The 19,297-nt window shown below is 41.0% G+C and overlaps 1 protein-coding gene across 1 annotated transcript in view; it reads left to right on the top strand.

The window, feature by feature from the left end:
* Positions 1–4,453: 4,453 nt before the first annotated feature.
* Positions 4,454–19,297, top strand: part of esama (endothelial cell adhesion molecule a) — a 56,786-nt gene continuing 41,942 nt past the window's right edge. The window contains exon 1 of the mRNA XM_061085865.1: positions 4,454–4,833. Coding sequence (XP_060941848.1) covers positions 4,767–4,833 — 67 coding nt within the window. The 5' untranslated portion in view covers positions 4,454–4,766. The remainder of the gene's footprint in view (positions 4,834–19,297) is intronic.

Below are 19,297 nucleotides of genomic sequence, written 5' to 3'. Positions count from 1 at the left end.
TATTTTATATTTGCGTTGTGCTGTGTAATAGGCTTTTCATTCATGCTGTACAACTTGCATGAAACAACAGGATTTACTTTTCAGAAATACATTTTAATTTTTAAGTTTGCAGAACATATTACAGTTTTTCACAGTTGTTAACACACAAAAAGCAAAAATTTCGGCACAATTTGCACAACTTGCACTTCATGTACCAATAGCTTGACCCAATTTGGAACTACTTCACACTCCCTTATCTCATTAGACTCTGACTTTCCTTCTTTACACTCTGATTTCAATTACACATCACCTTGTTGTCAAAACACTACACACAATGTTCAGTTGTTGCACACACTTCTCAAGTAAAATCTCAAAGCATCAACCTACAACACACAAATACTCAAATCTCTAAACATTCAGGTCTGTTGAGCAATTTGCAATCAGGACTGCAGCATAAAAGTGCCTTCAGCATCTGTTTTGTTTGATGAACAATGGAATAGAATAGAATACAGTGTGCTCACAGTATTTATATTTTGCAGGACTGAAAGAGAACCACACCGTGGAGGAAGAACACGCATTTTCACAGCCCAACAGGAGACTGAAATTGTAGATATGGTTTGTGAGAACAACGCTATCACACTCAGACAAATAAAAACAAGGATCCTGGCTGACCATGTCAGCCTCTCTACATTAGACCGTATTCTTCATAGGAATGCCATGTGGATGAAACAAGTGTACAGGGTCCCTTTCGAACGGAACACAGACGCATCAAGGAGTTACGGAGAGAGTTTGTGCTTGTTAGTACCAAACATTCAGCACTGACACATGCATGTATTTTACCTGTAATCCAATATTGTTCCTTCTCTACAGTGTCTCACTGTAGCCCACTGTGTTGACCTCTCTGTGTCCATACTGTAACTTGCATTCTCAGGCTGTCTGTGTCAGTACTGTACTGTTCTCTGTGTGTACTGAAATAAACCTTTTTTTGCTGCATATTTGTGTGCTGTTTTATGTTTGACTATGAAAAAAGTAGGCCTACACTGAGACAGTTTACAAAAGGAGAAATGGCTAATTCTCCAGAGTCATTGTCATTCATATGGTGTGTTCCATTTCGATGGTTGTGTTTTCAATTTTGCACTTCAGTGTGCTGTAAATGCTTAGAAGTGTGCAAGCAAATGCTTAGTTGTGTGTACTCAATAATTGGTATGTGTGTGTCATTTGAAAATATGGCTGTGTGTACCAAATGAAAACACGAGTTCCATTTTGATGGCAAAGAGTCATCTTGCAAAGGGAGTGTCAGGTTTAGGATTTTGTGTGTGAGGTTTTGAGTTTTCTGTGTGCAGTTTTGAGAAAGCCGTTATTGTTTTGAAAAACGTGTGTTAACAATTGTGAAAAACTGTAAATTAAAGCTGAAAATGTACTTTATCTTTTTTTTTTAAGTGTGGAGGTGAGTCCTTTAAAAATAAATCCCGTCACAAGCTGTGAACATATTCTACTATAAATCCATTGATTTGATTTGTCCTTTGCCCCGCCCCCCCCCCCCCCCTCTCTCTCTCTCTGTATGTGTGTGTGTGTGTGTGGATGTGATGTAAAGACACACAGAGGACAGGTCTTTGATCAGTAAGCAGGTGCCCTGACTTTATACCACATCTACAGTATCTAGGGCAGTGATGACAAGTGCTATAAGCCAATGAGACTTTTATTTAGGTTTGTGTAGATTTCACTCTGCAGTGTATAGTCTGAGATAATCTGATCACGGTTACATTTTCATGCAGTGTACTTAAGACCTTTGGAACATTAATGTAGCCTGTGGTATTTTTCCTCAATGACTTTCACTGGAAATAATCCATCAAACAAGCTCCAAACATGTATAGTAATGTGTTGACTGCATCCGGCCCCTTTGTAAATATTAACTATTTATGACACATGGGTTCATAATGAATCTTCCCGCTCACAATGTGCCATATTTGCGTATGTGGAAGTATTTGTGTACACAGTTATAGTAGATCTTCTGTATTATATGGGCAGCTGCGGCTCAGGGGTTAAAGTGGTTGTATCTCTATGCTGAAGTGTCCTTTGGCAAGAAACCAAACCCCAAATAGCCTTCTCATAGATGAATGTGTGTGAATGGGTGAATGTAAAAACTGTACTGTAAAGCACTTCAAGACTAGAAAATTACATTTAGACCATTTATATCTGGGCGTACACCTGGTATCATATTACATCTGGAGTAATGTACTGGTATTTGTATTATATATGAAGCAGTCATTCATTTATTACATTATAACCACATGTGTCATATATACTATGTTAACACTTGGCACTTACCTGGTGGATTTCATTTGATTTGATAAATTGGATGATGCAAGAAATATGTTTGCCCTCCAGGAGTCACATGTGCTCACCATTTGACTAGACGGCATTTAGTTGCTTTGGATTAGAATCCAGTATTCGCCTCCATGCCTTGCTCACATTCATGTTTGCAGCAATAATAAAAAGAGCCCTGTTTTGACAGCTCTTCTCGTCTGAATTCTATAGACTTCAGCTGGGGGCCGAGATGAAATTTACAACAACACAACAAAATCTCATCCCCAGGGGGATCGGACCCTGCTTCTTTGGATTTAATCAGAGAAATAACCCCTGTTCACCTCTCATAATTGAGCAGTCCTGCTGCATTAGCCTCACCGTTGTTGCTGAGGCAACTGGGCAACCTTAGAAAAATGAAATAAAGGGGTCTGGCCACCTCGGAGAGCACAGGTCACTCCATATTTTTACATCAGAGGGTGAGCTCACCTTGGGAATTCACGTCAAGCTGAGTCCAGTCTGTTCCACTGCTTTCAGACCCACACCTTTTCACACATGATGGAACAGGAGCTGCAGATTTGCAGGGGGAGAGTCGGGAAAAGGATGGAGCTTTGAAAATGGGCTGATCGTTGGGAAAAGGCTCGAGCCATGGGGTATTTGAAATGGGCGAGTTGCACACGAGCACGTCTGGCTGGTCGTATCGGGGCATTAATGAGACTTGTCAGCTTGAAGACTCGAGGAAGTGATTTTATAATGAATTCTTTCTCTCTCTTTCTGTGGTGATATTTGAGATTTGTCTTTAAAATCTGCTACTCGACGTGTGTTTGGGTTTTTTGTTGTGTTAGAAAATTCAATTCATTTTTAATTGTATAGTGCAACATACATTATCCCATAATACATAGTATGGTCAAGACCTTACAAGATGATAGCGAATCCCAACAGTTCCCACAACGAGGAAACCTTTTGGTGACTGTGGATAGAATAAAAACTTTTAATGGCTGAAACAATTTCAATGTGGGCGGCCTCGACCGGGTGAAATAGGAAAGAGAGGAAAGGTGGATGGAACAGAGGGGAGGGAGAGATAGAGAGAGATAGAGAGAGAGAGAGAGAGAGAGAGAGAGAGAGAGAGAGAGAGAGAGAGAGAGAGAGAGAGAGACCTGGGTGTGTGTCCCCAACATGTGGGGCCCATGGGGTCTTTCCTCCTGATCCAGACCCATTGGCTGTATATGTTTATCATTTTTATAGTTATAGTTTATAGTTATTTTGTGACACGTCTTGTGTTGTTGAGAATCTGCCTTTTGATGTGTTTTGACCAACTACAAACTTTAGAGAGGATTCTGACAATAAAGTGAAATTAAAGCAAATCAAATGTATTCATAAGTACATCTGAAATTCTTTCAGATTGGGTTAGGTGGATACAGTATAGTGTCATTAAACCTGCCTGTTTCAATTAATGACATTTATTTTTCTTTAAATTGTGATGTGAAGTGAATACATTGCCTTTAAATATACAGTTTGTCCTAACTCAAATCTACCCTAAATAACCATAGGTGCCTCTATCGATATATCTATTTCTTAATTTTTTCTATTTAATTTTACTACTTTGTTATTATTTGTAGGTACTGTACAAGTTTTATTCATGCTTTCCTTTACATGTATGTCAAACATGAGAGCAACATTGAGAAAGATCACATTTTAAAAGAATAATCTTTGAAAATGTCTCTCGATAAAAATATGTAAATATTAAAAAAGTAGGAAATTCTTCGGGGGAAAGTAGGTTAGTTTTTTTCTCTCTTTTTTTTTGCACCTGCGAGTCCGCGAACAGGTGCAAAAATCCGGCATTCACGAATGAAACCGCGGATGTCTGCCTTTCAAAATAAGAGAAACGCTGTCATGAAACGCATTCATTCATAGCGGATCCGCACGTTAGAGGGTTATATTTATTTAAGCCAATAACCGGAAGATGTCGCCTATATTGAGTTAAATGACGCCAGCTCGCTGAGGCGACACTGCTCTCTCTCTCTCTCTCTCTCTCTCTCTCTCGCTCTCTCTCTCTCTCTCTCTCTCTCTCTCTCTCTCTCTCTCCCTCCTCTCCCTCTCTCTCTCCTCTCTCTCCTACCCCCCCCCCCCCCCCCCTCTCTCTCTCTGGAGAGGACTGAGTATGACCGCTCAGAGTTGTCGATGAGCGGGAGTCGCGCATGCCGCTGGTGTGAAGAGGAGGAGAAGAGGAGTCACGGAGGGTCCTCGGTGTCGGAGGCGGTGAACCACTGAGCACTAAACCGGCTCTTCTCACCTGACGTGTCCCTCACCTGTAACGTCTCTGCTGGAGACCTGAAGCGAGACCAGCTGACAGACCTGGACGAGCTTTGGCCAAAAAGCTCATATATATCTATACATATATATATATATATATATCTTTACATATATAAAGACATACAGCCGAGTGAAGGGCATTCACCCGCTGAGAAGTGGACCCATCAGCCATGGAGGTCTGTGCTACTTCCAGGAAACTTCCTTTGCTCTCCTTCACCTTCCTGTGCGGGCTCTCAGGTGAGTGAGCAGCTGATTTTCACTCATTCATTCACAAGTGGGTTTTCATGTGTTTCCCCGGAACACCGTACTCGTGACGTAGCCCTCCCTTAAAGTTCAGATATTTTCCAAGTCATGCTAATATCTTGTAAATAAAATCAGGCAAACGATTCAAGGTGACATTCATCCAACACTAAAATCACATTGTCATCCAGTTTATGAACAAATCAAGGCAATACTTGTATCTTTTTAGAGCATGATGTTAAAAATATCTCCATTCTTCTTCAGTATGTGACACGTATACAATATTGGTCATAATCATATGCTAATAATTAATGAGGAAGTGTATGGGGTCTCTCTCTCGTTAGCCTCTGTATGTGTGCCAGAGGATGGAGGGGTGGATTTAAAGCTAAAACACCTGTTTGTTTTTCACAGGATTTGAAACAAGTGTTACACATGATTATGTCTTCCAGGGACAAATAATCCCTTTATATCTGCCGCAACATTGGCTCAGCCTTCACTCTCTCGAGCAATGTATTAAACTCCTACTTTCACTGATAGCTGTACAGTACACGCAGCCTACTTTCCCCCGCCGTCTCTTTTGATTCTGAAATTGGGGCACGCTTCAGCCGCACAAGGGCTCCTGCAAAAATGTTTTAAGAAATGACAAGTTCTAAATGATTCATTCAGGTAAAACTCTCAACAAGAGCCGTGCAGACGCAAAGCATCGTTTTACACTCACACAGGAGAATATTGATAAGATTTTCAGGAAGATAGCTGATTTCGCAGGAGGTAGATAAAACTAGAAAACTAAAGCAACATTTAGTCTCCACCAGACTGCACGGATGGAGGTGGAGCAATTGCATGTTTCTGATTGCACTGAAAATCATTAGGTGTCCTTCAACAGCAACATATGGTTACTGCATGTTTATATTCATCTGGAGGTGAATTAATGTTCCTTTTGTACCAACTCAGCTCTCACCAGAAACTATATTTTTGTAACAAGCAAATGCTACTTTAAATGGCCTTTAACTTCTCTGCAAAACCCTCTGGCTCTCCTAAAAACAGGAGATATCCATTAAGGTTACTCCGTCTACTACAGGTGAGTGTGTATTCTGTTTGGTTCGTGAGACACCAGAACAAGCAGGAGCTTCACATTTGACCTACATTCACTCTGGGTTGCTCAAAGCCCATGTGTGCTCTTCACCGCTGTTGCCAAAACAATCACTTGCGCTGACACAGGCAATCTCAGACGGGCTTGTTACACCCTGAGGGAAGGGTTTTACCTGAGAAAGGCTGCCATTTACCACCCAGACCCCTGTGCGGACATTACATGAGTTCAACACCTCAAAGACATTTCAAGCAGTGATTGGTAATAACGTCCCCCAGTGACTCATCTTGAGTTTTAACAACAGGCTTTGATTCACGGCACAACTGGACAATACAAGCACAGCAGCCGACCTTGACCTCGGCCTTCTCACTATCAGTCACCCTGCAGGTGTGTCCTGAAAACACGGAGTGGTCGAGACACAGAGAGGAAGTGCTCATGAATTGCGGCCTGTGGCGACAGGAAAAGCCGTGCACTCCTCCAGTCCCTGATGTAGTTGGAGCAGGAAGGGAGCAAATGGCGTCCCAAGAACACGACAAAGGCATCATTTGAAATTTGGGGTCTCAGAACAGTGCAGGAAGCTGTCACACTGCTGTTTCAGCACAGATCGATGAGGGATTGTGGTCTGCACATGGAGGAGTTTGAAAATTAAGAGCTGCACTGTTTACTGTTTGGCTCATTCATCTGCTGATTCTGTATATGAGCAGAGTTTTGGCAACAAAGTCATCATCACATATGTGCAACGTGAGAACTACAACAATTTATCTGACAAAAATTTGACTGTCAACCATTTTATATTTTAGATAATTTTGTTAGTTAAGATACAAAAGTTTTACAAATTGCTGTTTTTCCTTGTCTTACATAAAACCTATTTTGAGGTTTGGACAGAAGAAATGAACAAGCAGCAGATTAAACATAATAGATCAAACAAATAGTGTAAAACCAAGACCTGAAACGTGTACTGTGTTGTAATAGTATGACCACAAGCCAGAGCAGCTGAACATACACATTGTGAGATCTAATTCAGATTTTGCCAATCAGTGAACTTTAATTTGAACCTTTGTTTGATTCATTGTTGCTTGTCTGAATTGAATTTAACACTAAATGTCTGTGTGTGCTCACAGCCCTGTTTTTCTTTTGAAGCTCACAATGCTTCACAATCGCATGAACTCATAACGATTGTCTCAGTAAAGTTGTGTTCGGACCAGATAATAACATTACATTAGCCTAAGTTCAACAGTGTTCGAATTAGTTAAATTACTTTGCCCTCCTTAATTTAGTTTTCAGGCAGGTTAACACAAAAATCCCATTCAGGGTGAATGACCTTTATTTCCCTTTTGTCAGTGATGTTTGTGTAAGACGATATTGTCTATATTTTAGCTTTATTTCAGGGAAATGTCAGATACAGGCGCTCTGGTTGCTGTTATCTGGACACCATGATCTGAACAAAAAAAATAGGCTGTGCAGACTCAAACAGTAAATCGTTAGGAAGCTGGTAAGTTTGCCAGCAATGCTCTAAATGTTTGTGAGATTGCATTGACACTTGGTCCCCTCACGTTGAAATGTGGACGATCCGCACTCAGACTATTTTAGATGATTGAATGTTTGCAAAGAAAAAGGTGTTTTTTATTCCTGGAAATAGCACTGTGTTTTACTGTGTGTGTGTGTTTCTGTACTTATATCTTTTTGAGGACCATTTGAAGCATAGACCCCATACAGAGTGAGGACATTTTTGGAAAGTGAGGACATTTAAACTGTCAGTCTGTTTATTTATGAAGTCATATTATGAATAGTTTCTTCCTTAGGGGGACAAAAGGCAAGTCCCCAATATAAATAATTACAATTTAAGGTATGTTTTGAGGTTAGGTTAAGGCTAGTCTAAGGTATGTCCTCAGAAAATGAATGTCAGCTGGTGTAAAGTGTGTGTGTGTGTGTGTGTGATTTGCGAATGCATTTGCATGAGCACATGTGGTACTCTTGAAGCCCGTATCATAGGACAGTTCATGGCAGCAACACATAAGCGATGCTTTATCTTATCGTAACCAACAGTTGCACAATCACTGTTCCGCTCTGGACACAACATCTGGCAAAAGAACATCTTCATTTGTTTTCCAGGTGGGTCCCCACAGTGGACTTTACTTATTTAACAAGGTCAATCCATACAAGCTTCAAAGGATCCATTGGGATGGTGGGGGTAGTGTAGCTACCACGGCTGATTTTCAATGTCAACTGTGGTTTAGAGTAGTAAGTGAGAAGGTTACAAGAATTAATTTGAGCCATATGTGTTATTCTTAACACATGGCCACTTAACCCTTGCACCCATTAAAACATACCATGTCTTAAAGCCTGGCATACACATTTTATCTTTATATGACAATATAGTTGTTTTCAGACATGACCGGGTAATGTCCGGAGAATTGGCTACGGAGTTTACCCGCAGTTTGTCTTTCACACATGCGCAACACAGCGGGAGGTTCTCTACACACACGCGTTTACAGCAGCAACAAAACCTCAATGTGAATCAGGCAAGAGGCAGACAGAGACAGGAAGTGACGCATTAAATCCGCTGCGAAGATCACATGTTTTTGTTTACATCACCCCGACACCACCGTCAGCCCTTATCACCACAAACTCCCTTGACATCCTCGTCGGGGTCTTCTACGTGTATGACACCGCTTTTTCACCGGAAGATATTAGTTTTCTTTTTTTTGCGTCTGTCACGTGTAAGAAGCGTCATCAATCCCTCCCAGTAGCTCGTGGTGAATCTCCAGTGAGGATCCCCTGCTGTGTTCACAACTCCACACTCTCCTGGCTTTCTACGGACATTATACCAGGAGGCCAGGCAAAGAAAGACCTTAGACACTGCGGAGCGTCTGACTCTGACATTTGCGTTCACACATTCACCTCCTCTGGAGAAACCAGTGCATGTCTGAAAGTATCCTATGTCAACATGGGTTTTGTGTCCTCTTCCACTCCCTATTGTCACCCTGACGACACTTCGTCCCAAAATATACTACATGTCCCCTGAGAGTGTCAAAGGGAGAGTCATGGAATGCAGTTCATCCAACGTACAACTATGTATGGCCTTATCTCTAATTGCCTATTTCTTAGAATAATACTAAATGGATGTGCAGCAAAGCCCCTTTCCTCCTTGAGCCGGGATTACAGCAGTTTGAAGCCCACAGTCTTCATGTACGTGTCCCCAGCAACTGGTGCAATTTTGATTTGACGAAGGAGATTGAGGGATTTATTGGTACATACGTAATGACACAGAAACACAACAGTGCACTTTTTCTCGACCCAACGAGGCAGTTTGCCGTCCAATCGTCAGTCTGCGCTGTGTAAGTGTGCCAGTGCCTCTTGTAATCCTATGTATTTACACCCACTGGCGCTCTGTACAAGACCCAGGAGAACAAGAACCTGAAGGGAGATTAGTTCAGGTTGCACCGCTCACTGATGGATAAAGAGAGAGCCATCCCTGTGCAGGACACGTCATACAGAAATGGAAAGTCTAACCAGAGCTTCTTTATTTCAGTCTTTTTCTCTAATATCCTGGGAAACCTCAGGCTTTTGTCTTTATGTTATTGGCCCATAATCTCACATCACACATTTTCATTTGCTAACAACATCTCTTTGTTGTCATTTTTGTCACTTAATAGTAGTTTTCATGTCTTTGTAGTTGTAATGTATTTCTGAATGCTTTGCATCTTGTTTTATTCATTCTGCATCCCATTCATTGCAGTTGTTTGAATTTTTTTTTACAATAAATGTTTTGCAGCCCCTTTAAGCTAGGGCTCTGACACATACAGTATGAGCATCGATACTTGAGTCTAATTCTAAAAATACTGCAATTAAGCCTGGGGTCATGTAAACACCTTAATCTAATTATATTACTTTAATTAAAGTCACTTTCACAGGATTAATGCTGTGATTAATGAATGTGGAGCACTGAAGTATTAGCTGCATTTCTAAAGGCTGCTGACCTCTAAAGACCATTTTCAGACCATCAGAGGTTTGACGGATTGCCACTCCTGCCCCACATTCACTGACTTACCATTTTTAAATATATATACACATTCATATTTTTAGTCTCAATGTGGGATAAACTGTGGGAATGAGACATTTGTGGTTATGTATGAAGTGTGACATGTTGCTTTGAGATATGTGGGTGTGTAGTTGGTGTTTGTCATTGCATTATAATAACAAATTGTGAGTGATTCTCTCAGTGACTGTAAGAACAACGCTGTCACATGTGCTGTTGCTGCGATATGGTGGATGCCCCGTTCCTGTTTTTTTTTTTTTTTTGGGACGTCCCATCTCCATCCATGGATCCAGAAGGAAGAAGGCCTCCTCTCAGGGGTCATGAGAAATTCACTGGGTGACTTTCCCAACGTTCAGCCCTGGCCTAGGGACTCTTAAAGGCACAGACACACATACTTTCTGACTTCATCTTTCTCTATGTTTCCCAGTTCACTGTCCTTCCTCTCTAAGAACGAAGAGCATAACCAGCCTGCCCACATAGGCAGAGTGATTGTATGTGGGCGTTGATCTTTTCCCACATGAGTGATTGATGCCTGGAAAGATGCCTGCAAGTACTGATAGAAATCTCTTGTAGATGGTAAAACACGCATGGTTATCTATATTGTTTTGTCTAGGGGTCACATAAACAGAGTTATTCCCAGCGGATGTTGGCAATTTATGGACAATAATAGTTTCCTTCAACAAGGCTTTATGTATATAAATAAACACAAGATGTATATTTATAGAGATATCGTGATTCCTGTAGGGTCTGCCCAAAGTCATAATAGTAGCATGTGCTGCTGAATCGCTCTTCACAAGGCAAGATTGCAGTGTCAGCTGTGTACCCCACTCCTGTAATTTAGGGTTGACTGTGACACTACTGTAGCCAGGCTTTGACAGCACTCTGGCTAATGACTATTTACAGCCAAGAATGCCACAGGAGGCTTATCAGGTGGCTCTTAAAGCCGGTCTGGCTGCTATGCTGGGTGTTCTCCCTCCGCTCTCAGCCTCAAATCAGGCTGCTGATGTTAAAAACTGATCTGCCTCTGGACTGAGTAGCAGAGTAACCATTTCATAATGGTTAATAATAGGTTACTGACTCTGTGCTCAACATAGATAATAGTGACAGCAATGCAGAAAGATCCTAATTGTGGGTAAAATGTGTGTGAATACCTGGCACCCGCCCATATGGGCAGAATTTGCAGTGGCAGCCTGTTATTCGTGTCTCTTAAGTACATGCTGTCTGGTGCGTTGAATGGCAAGACAGGTCCTTTTAGGATTGCTGATAATTATATAAACAATACTAATAATATTAAAACAGATTGCTGTCATCCATGAGTGGTCTCTGGTCTAAGCAGTGTAGTCAACAATAAATGGAAGTGTGTGGAGCTACAATATCCAAAACTGGCATGTTTAAAGGGTTTTATACGTAGAACTAAATATATCATCACTTCGTATATGGACTGAAGGATTTTCCTGTTGTTGTATCTCCTGCTACTTTCTTCATATGTGAAAGGAAAACTCCAGAGAATGTCTGGAACCAATTGTGCAGATATTCTCCAGAGTTCAGGTTATATATTCAATCTCTCATCTAACATTACCAGCTCTGACACTGGAAGTGACCTGTGACAATGTGACAGGTTAACAAGTTATACCAACACTACCAAGAAGTCAACAAATGCCGGGGGTAACCAAGTAGTGTCTGGAGTCACTTTTATATTTGTGCAGATGATGCCCAAAAGTTTACAGCCACGCATGTCAAAAGAACAGGGCAAATCACACGAAGCTTCAAGCATTTGCTGTAATTCTCAGCCCCAAAAAATGGTATTCCAGTCAGAGGTAGAAGAAATGCAGCTGGCTTTCAGTGGCCCTGACAGATGTTGCAGGCAGAAGTCAACAACAACCACAATCACACATCCGTCTGACCTGTTCTTTAAATAAAAAAAAAAAAAGTTAATAAAGCTGTGGACAGACGGGAATTGAGGGCATGGGCTTAGACAAGATAGGCTGTGTTAAATTATTCTTACTTGGAGGTACTTAGGTGGGGGTGGGGGTTAGAGCCTGATGCACTTATGACTTCAGGGACATTGACATAATCCTGGTTTTCTTCTCCAAGTGTTTACAGAGCGCGTAATCACATACTGCCAATCAAATCCATTTGTGTGCCTCCTGCCTTACAGAACATTTTCAGTAATAGGTGTATTACCATTAATGGAATGGATGGAAGAGCTGTCATTGTGTTCCCCTCCTGCTCTTATGGTTGAATAGGGCTTCAGCAAAAGAGTCAGAAAAATAGCTTTGATTTGTGATATGTAGTGAATTATTAAACCATTAGCTGAAATGTTTCCCCCCAGGGAGAACCCCTTCCTCAATCCTGTCCTTGTAAAAAATAGAATTAGCTGCTACCGCTACCTTTACTTGGTTTATTTTCCACATTTTTTGTGCCTCCATGTTCATCTCTTTCTCTTTCTCTTTCTCTTGATATTTTAGGACCGCCTCAAGGGAATTTCTACGGTTGTGATACAAACTTTAATTTGAGTCAAAGATGAACTGATTAGGTTTTGGTGGTCTTAAGTCAGAGGTCGAGGTCACAGTGACCTCCTGTCTTGTGATATATCAAGAACGCACAGAGAAAATTTCATTACATGTGGCACAAACACCTATGGTCAAAGGTCAAGTTCTCTGTGACCTGGGAACTTGTCTTCTGAATCCAACATGTCCAGAATGCCTTGAGGGAATTTCTTCACCTTTAACACAAAGGTTTATTTAAGACTCAAAGATGACCTGGATAGAGTTTGGTCAGAGGCCAAGGTCCCTGTAACCTCAACATTTGTTTTCCCAAGAATTCATACACTAATTAACAACATGCACTTTTTTCAACATGGAATTTTTATTGAATTCCTTGGATATGATGTTGATATAAACTCTAACTACATTGGTTGGCAGAGGCATTCAACTGCGAGGTGACTTAATCTTAATCTTAAAAAAAAAAAAAATTCTATGTCTTTGTGTTTATTGTATTATTTGTCACGTGCTGACTGCCCCCTTCACTTACTTTTACTTTCTTAGATGAGTATAAAGGTTTTTCATGACTGCAGATGCAGTGTAGTGTTTTCAGGCAGTGTTGTGTTAATCCAACATTTCTTTCATCATGGGAATGTTATAAATGTCTTAAATACGCATGTGATTGGATGAATGTAGTAGGCTGGTAGCAGTGAACTATCTGAAGAAGTGAGTTGTTTTTGATTTTTTGTATTATTATTATTAATATTATGTAGTACACAGTTTGGTAAGGATTTGGAGGTATGTAATCTCAGTTTGTTGAGAGATTAAATATAAATTAATTGTATGCTTTGTTGTCTGATGTAGTTCTACTGCTTGATAGTCTATGATCTTCTATGTTAATATTATTTAAAACATTGATATTTGAGGCATTTGATAACCCACTTCATTGATGAATAAAGTTTAGTTGTAAGTGGCAAGAAGTTGAGCCCCTTGGACTTGTTTTTATATCCACAACTTAGAAATCCACCACCACACACTAGATTTAGTTAGTTTAACAGAAGCAAAGTAATAACTGTCACTATAACGGAAAACATCCCTTTTTTCATGTTATGATTTATCGGTTCAGTGTGACACACACAGAGACAGGTAGTCATTTTTTTAATTTTTTCATCAACTGACACCTGTGTCCTTAGAGGAAATTATTTGACATTAGCTAAAGTAATTGTGTATGAGGCGACAGTGGCAGCAGGCAGCTATGTGGAAAAAGCCATTAGAGTCACACTATTAAGCCGAGGCCTTTAGGGTATCAGAACTGTATTGGAGTCCTCATTGGAGTTCTCAGTGAGGCAGAACGTGTGAAGGAGAACCATTAAAAAAGACAGTAGGACACAAGTAAGGTTTATGCCTCCAGTGGCTTGCAGACCTTGCTCAGGGTAAATGTTCTCTTCCATGATGCTCGAAATGCTCTGCTATGCTGAAGACTAATTTGAGAAGTCACACAGTATGGTAGTTTAATCAGAGGAGAGAGTGTTGACAGTCACAAGAGTTAAAGGGACTGAACAATGGGGATACTGAGGGCCATATCTGGTGTAGTGTATGGCACATGATATGCTATGACACAGCACACCCGTTTGGATACTACATTGAATCGCTGTGAACTTGACTGTGCTGAAAGGGGGAGAAAAGGTGCATTAAGGAGGATGTCAGCGGTGATCAAACAGTACAGTGCAATTCAGTGTCAGGGATTACTGAGATTTGGGCTCCTGCTCAGAAAAGGCCAAAGACATGCACATCAAGGACTATTCAAATTCAGATCTATTTTGGTTTTCAAGCATAAAGATCACATTTAAAAACTTTGCAACCCTTTTTTGTAGATGATATGCCAAAGTCAGTTTTATGCATGCAAGCTGTCAGACAGAGATCTTTGAAGGGATAGGTCAACATACTGGGAAATATGCTCACTTAAACTTTGAAAAGATTGATACCTCTGTCATCTCTGTATGCTAAATGGAGCTACAGCAAAGAGATGATGAGCTGAGTCTTCTATGCATGTCACTACAAACTGACTGCAAGTTTCATAGGTGTGAATGTGAGAGTGAATGGTTGCTTGATTCTGTATGTTGGCCCTGCGTTGGCTAATGGCTCCAGCTCCCCTTGTGACCCTGAAAGGATGGGGGGTATAGATTGATAGACGAAGTGATAAGCAAAAATAGTATGATCAATCCAAAACTAATATGCTGCTGTTCTTTGCGTCCACAAAGAACAGTCATGGACACCAAGACTTTGGCAGAAGATCCCTTAAATTCTGTTAACTGCGAGGCTAAGTCGCTGCAGATCGGAATTGTTCTGACACACATTCTCTTCCACTGTCAGCAGGTGTGGTATGTATGTCAGCAGCATATGAGCCTTGCCATTTCTGACGTGCTCTGACCCGATCGTCTTTTCAGATTGGGGGCCTCATTTATAAAACAGTGAATAGGATTCTTAATAAAAGTGTAGGCAGGGTTTTATAAATCTGATATGTTTTGTGCCCATGCAGACTTTGAGTATGAATCCTACGCACTGTTTTATAAATGAGGCCCTCGATCTTTATGAAAAGATGATTGGGTCAGAGCACCTCAGAAATGCAAGGCACACCTGAAGGCAATGTTCACTTTATAAATCACAGTCCACCTGGAAATGTGTGTACATGAATCTGCCTCAAAGTCCGCCCTCTAAACACCTACATTCAACCATAAATAGTCAATGCAGAGCACCTCATGAATATTAAATTTTCCTTCTGACCAATGGGTTTCTATAGTTTCTAAATGCAGTGAGTGAGAGTGAGTACGATATAAAGAACAGTGCCTGAAAAAAAATCCAACTCCAAGTGGAGACATATAAATAATCGCTTCACACTGTCAGAATTTGCGTATTTTATTCATCCAAAACGGCAGGATTGTTAAATTCAGAGACAGCTGTAATATTATCACAGAGTAACGTCACAGAGTTATATATTTAAAATGATTAAAAGAGGCTTTACATAGAAAGGTACATTTTATACAGTGTTATTCATACCACACACAGACCTGTCGGTTAATAAACCAGATTGGTGAGCCCTTGTGTTTGTACTGGGATGGTTTGGCTCGGTCGGGTCGATCTGTGTATAATACTGGACTCAGTTCAGCAAAAAGATCCAAGATTACAGATATATAGAATCTATATTAGCTGATTAATCATGATCATGGGACAAAAAACCTTCGCTGAACTGCAACAATTTTACAGATACTCGGACTTTACGGATACACGCACAGTGTTAATATATTATTAAAAACTATTGATGACTCAGCTCTGTAACTCTGCTGTTTAATGGAATCTGAACGTTATCTGCTGTAGGTTGTTTTATATCTTTCTCAATTGAAGGTTATTATGGAACAGTTATGTTGCACGAGCACAACTAACGCTGTTGGGCTTAATGTTCATGATGAAGTGGATCAATAATCTGGCTTCAGTTCATCACCTCACATCTGCATCGTCATTCTCCCGTCTCCAAAATGCTCACACGCATGGATAAGAGTTAACGTACAAGTGTGCACATTCTCCCCTCAAGTTTGTTTTAATTACTCCCAATGTTTGAATGAGAAGTTGCGTACGCATCATTCAGGCCCCGTTTTGTGTGTACAGAACAGTTATAAATGAGGTCCCAGGTCCTTTTCAAAGTTTCGAGTAGCTACACATTTGACTATGAGATGTGACAGATCACTTACCATTCACTACCACAGACCCTGACATGTGCTGATGTAACTAAATTCATTATTATTCCATTCATCTGGGAGTGTTCGTAATCTTTTAGCTCATCGTTGTAAACTACAATAGATGCAAGTATTCTGTGTTTCTGTGATTTAGGAATCAGAGAAAAGCCATTATCAAACACAGAGCATATGTAAATTATATGGTAATTTATTTATTTGAAAAAAAGATTCAGGAATATATCACTTAAGTTAAGACCGTCATTGTGACATAATTACATCTTTTCCTCTTTTGGAGGACGTCTTTAGTTGAAACTAGCTTCATTAATCTAGGTGATTTAAAAGCACAAATTGAAGGTTTGTTAAACGTGAAGTAAGTCCTCAAGAGTAGTACTGAGGTAAATTCACACCTTACAAGCTTTGGCATCAGTCTCCACGGCTCCAGAGTTAGCCTGGGGTTTCTGAAGTCTCAATCCTTAAAGCCCTGTGGCCAGCAGCATGGAAACTAGCCGCTCTACTGATCACATTATTTCAAAAGCTCATGTGTGTGATGTTCCAAAGGGCAGGACCTCTTGTCATCTCAGCACTCACTGCATGCAACGTTCTTCTCGCCCCCCCACCCTCCACCACACGCCATTTCATTAATAACATCTGTGGTCATTGCTTATTGACAGAGGCAGAGTAAATTATAGGTTAAGAATATATCTCCTCTTTTTTCCCTCCTAATCCTGCTCACAGACATCCCCCTGTGCCTTTTATCAACATTATTATGTTCTCTTCCTCCCCCTCCTCTTCCTTCTTGCCCTCTTCTTTTTCTCTTCATCTTATCGTGCAACCATCCTCCTCCTCCTATCCTTCATCCCATCTCTCCTGAGGTCTGCAGCTCCGGCATCTCATCAGCATCAGTGTCTCGGGTCAGCCGGAAGGGTTAGACCAGCGTATATGTATGTGTGTGTGTGTTGTTTTCCTGCACATATTAAATGTGTGTGTAGTCTGTCTTCCATTCCCTCACATTGTTTTTTGTGTTTTTGAGCACAATGTGGGTTGGTGCATATGTGTGTGTGTGTGTGTGTGTGTGTGTGTGTGTGTGTGTGTGTGTGTGTGTGTGTGTGTGTGTGTGTGTGTGTGTGTGTGTGTGTGTGCAGTCCTCAGCCCATCACTTCCATGTGTTTACTCTTCATTCTTTCAAATTATTTCTTCCTCCATCTCTCCTCCCTCCTCACTGCTCCTCTCCTCTGTGGCTGGTGTATATTACTATAAGCTCTTATCTGTTTTTCTGTCACACACAGCTACACTCTGGAGAGAGCTCAGATGATGCAATTATCTCCCATAATGGCTTAGAGGTGAAGACCCCACCTCGCACCCCCAATCGTCACCATGCTCCATCATATACAGTATAATTGCTATTTATTCACAATATCTCCCACATCGCTGCCCTCCCCGGTTCTCTCTTTCGGCTAATGCACCTTCAGTTATGAGAGCGGATATGTTTTAATGTGCTGCTAATATGCTGCTTTTTCCACTATGCAGGAGTATCCCTGCCAAAACTGTCATAATTGGATTTTTCTCTCTTCATTTCCTTTCCAAGTGACAAGAGCCCTGAGAGAAAACACGTTTTCCATCATCAGATTAGGTACGAAAGTGCTTTTAACAAACTATTACACAAGTGGACAGAAATTTTCAATCGTTCTCACAAGTCCTTCAAATTCCGCAACAAAATTAGTTCTTTGTTCCTGATTTATGATGTAGCAACTGCACGTTAGCAGAGCTGCAGGTTCAGTCCTTCCTCGCTGTCTGTGCAGGATGTGTTCAAGCACAGTTTTGTGTTCAGAGCTTAAAAGCTGTGTGAAGCTTAATTTCACTTTGGCTCACGTTTATTCTATGTGCATATAGCATGAGTAAAACATGGTCTTTTTAGACTGCTTCATGAATTACAATAGGACTTTGTGTAATCTGAAAAACTGGCTGAAACACTTTATGTGTAGAAGAATAGTAAGGTTAAGGGATGTCTTAAAATGACATCCCTGCTAAGGTTAAGGAACATTGTCATGGTAACGGTCTGGGAGCAGTTGTCATGCTTACAAGGAGCCATTTTTATCTATATAGCTATGCCACGGTCCCCTGACTTATTCCTTTGCTACTGTCATAATCACTACAACCACTAAAGGGCACTGGCTCTTGAACATTAAGGTAAACCATATTTGGTATGTGGCATAAACACCTGATGAAGTCATTCTTCTTGTGAGGACAGTTTCCTTTATCGCGGGCTGTTTCATTTGGCAAAAGCGGTCGATTTCTGTCCTGGAAGGGACACTTCCCCTCACTTGCAGTAAGGTACTGATATGCACTCCCCAGGTCCAGCTGTCCTCACATGCAACCATTGTTAATTGTGAAAGCCAAGATCTGTGCGCCACTGAAAGGCTACATCAGTTTCCTTGCACTGCATGTCTGACGTAAGGTCTATTTTCTGGCTCTTCAGCCAAAAACAATAGCACATAAAGTGATATGTATCTACAAGACAGGAAAGTGCAAAGGAAATACTAACTTTGACACAACACAATTCTACCCTACTTCTAAATGTCACTGTTGCCTTGGCTGTGTCCCCTACTGACAGAGGAAGCACACATTGCCCCTCCTTCCTTCATCTGTCTTCTCATGCATCTGCATGCAGCAGCACTACTGTACATGGGCTCTGAAGTACAACACTGCAGAGGCACAGAAAGCCCCCATAATCTTCCCTGCACATGTGTTTGAAGCGGTGGATGGCGCTCAGCTGAATGCTAAACGGGATCCATCAGGATTAAGTCTGGGTTGGAAGCGGTTTGCCTTATTGCTGACTCTGTTTCACAACTGCAAATTTGGAAAAGCTTGCCACTGTTACCACAAAGCGACAGATTTCGCTCACACTGGGACACTGTGGCAAACCTGGCCCATTGCCAGCACCAACACACAGAAAGACTTTTTTTAGGTTCGGATCATCATTGATGTTTTGAGTGTTCATTAGTGACTGGTCATTACGTTCACTGATTTCCTGAGGGCGACCATCTGTAAGAGCCCATTAACCTCAGACATTAAGAGTAATTAGGCAAAGTGTTCACTTTTTGCTCAGAAATTTTCACTCGGT

The sequence above is a fragment of the Limanda limanda genome, chromosome 14 (assembly GCF_963576545.1).
Source record: "Limanda limanda chromosome 14, fLimLim1.1, whole genome shotgun sequence".
NCBI classification, from domain to species: domain Eukaryota; kingdom Metazoa; phylum Chordata; class Actinopteri; order Pleuronectiformes; family Pleuronectidae; genus Limanda; species Limanda limanda.
The sequence above is the reverse complement of the archived record's forward strand: the minus strand, read 5'-3'. Positions and strand labels throughout refer to the sequence as shown.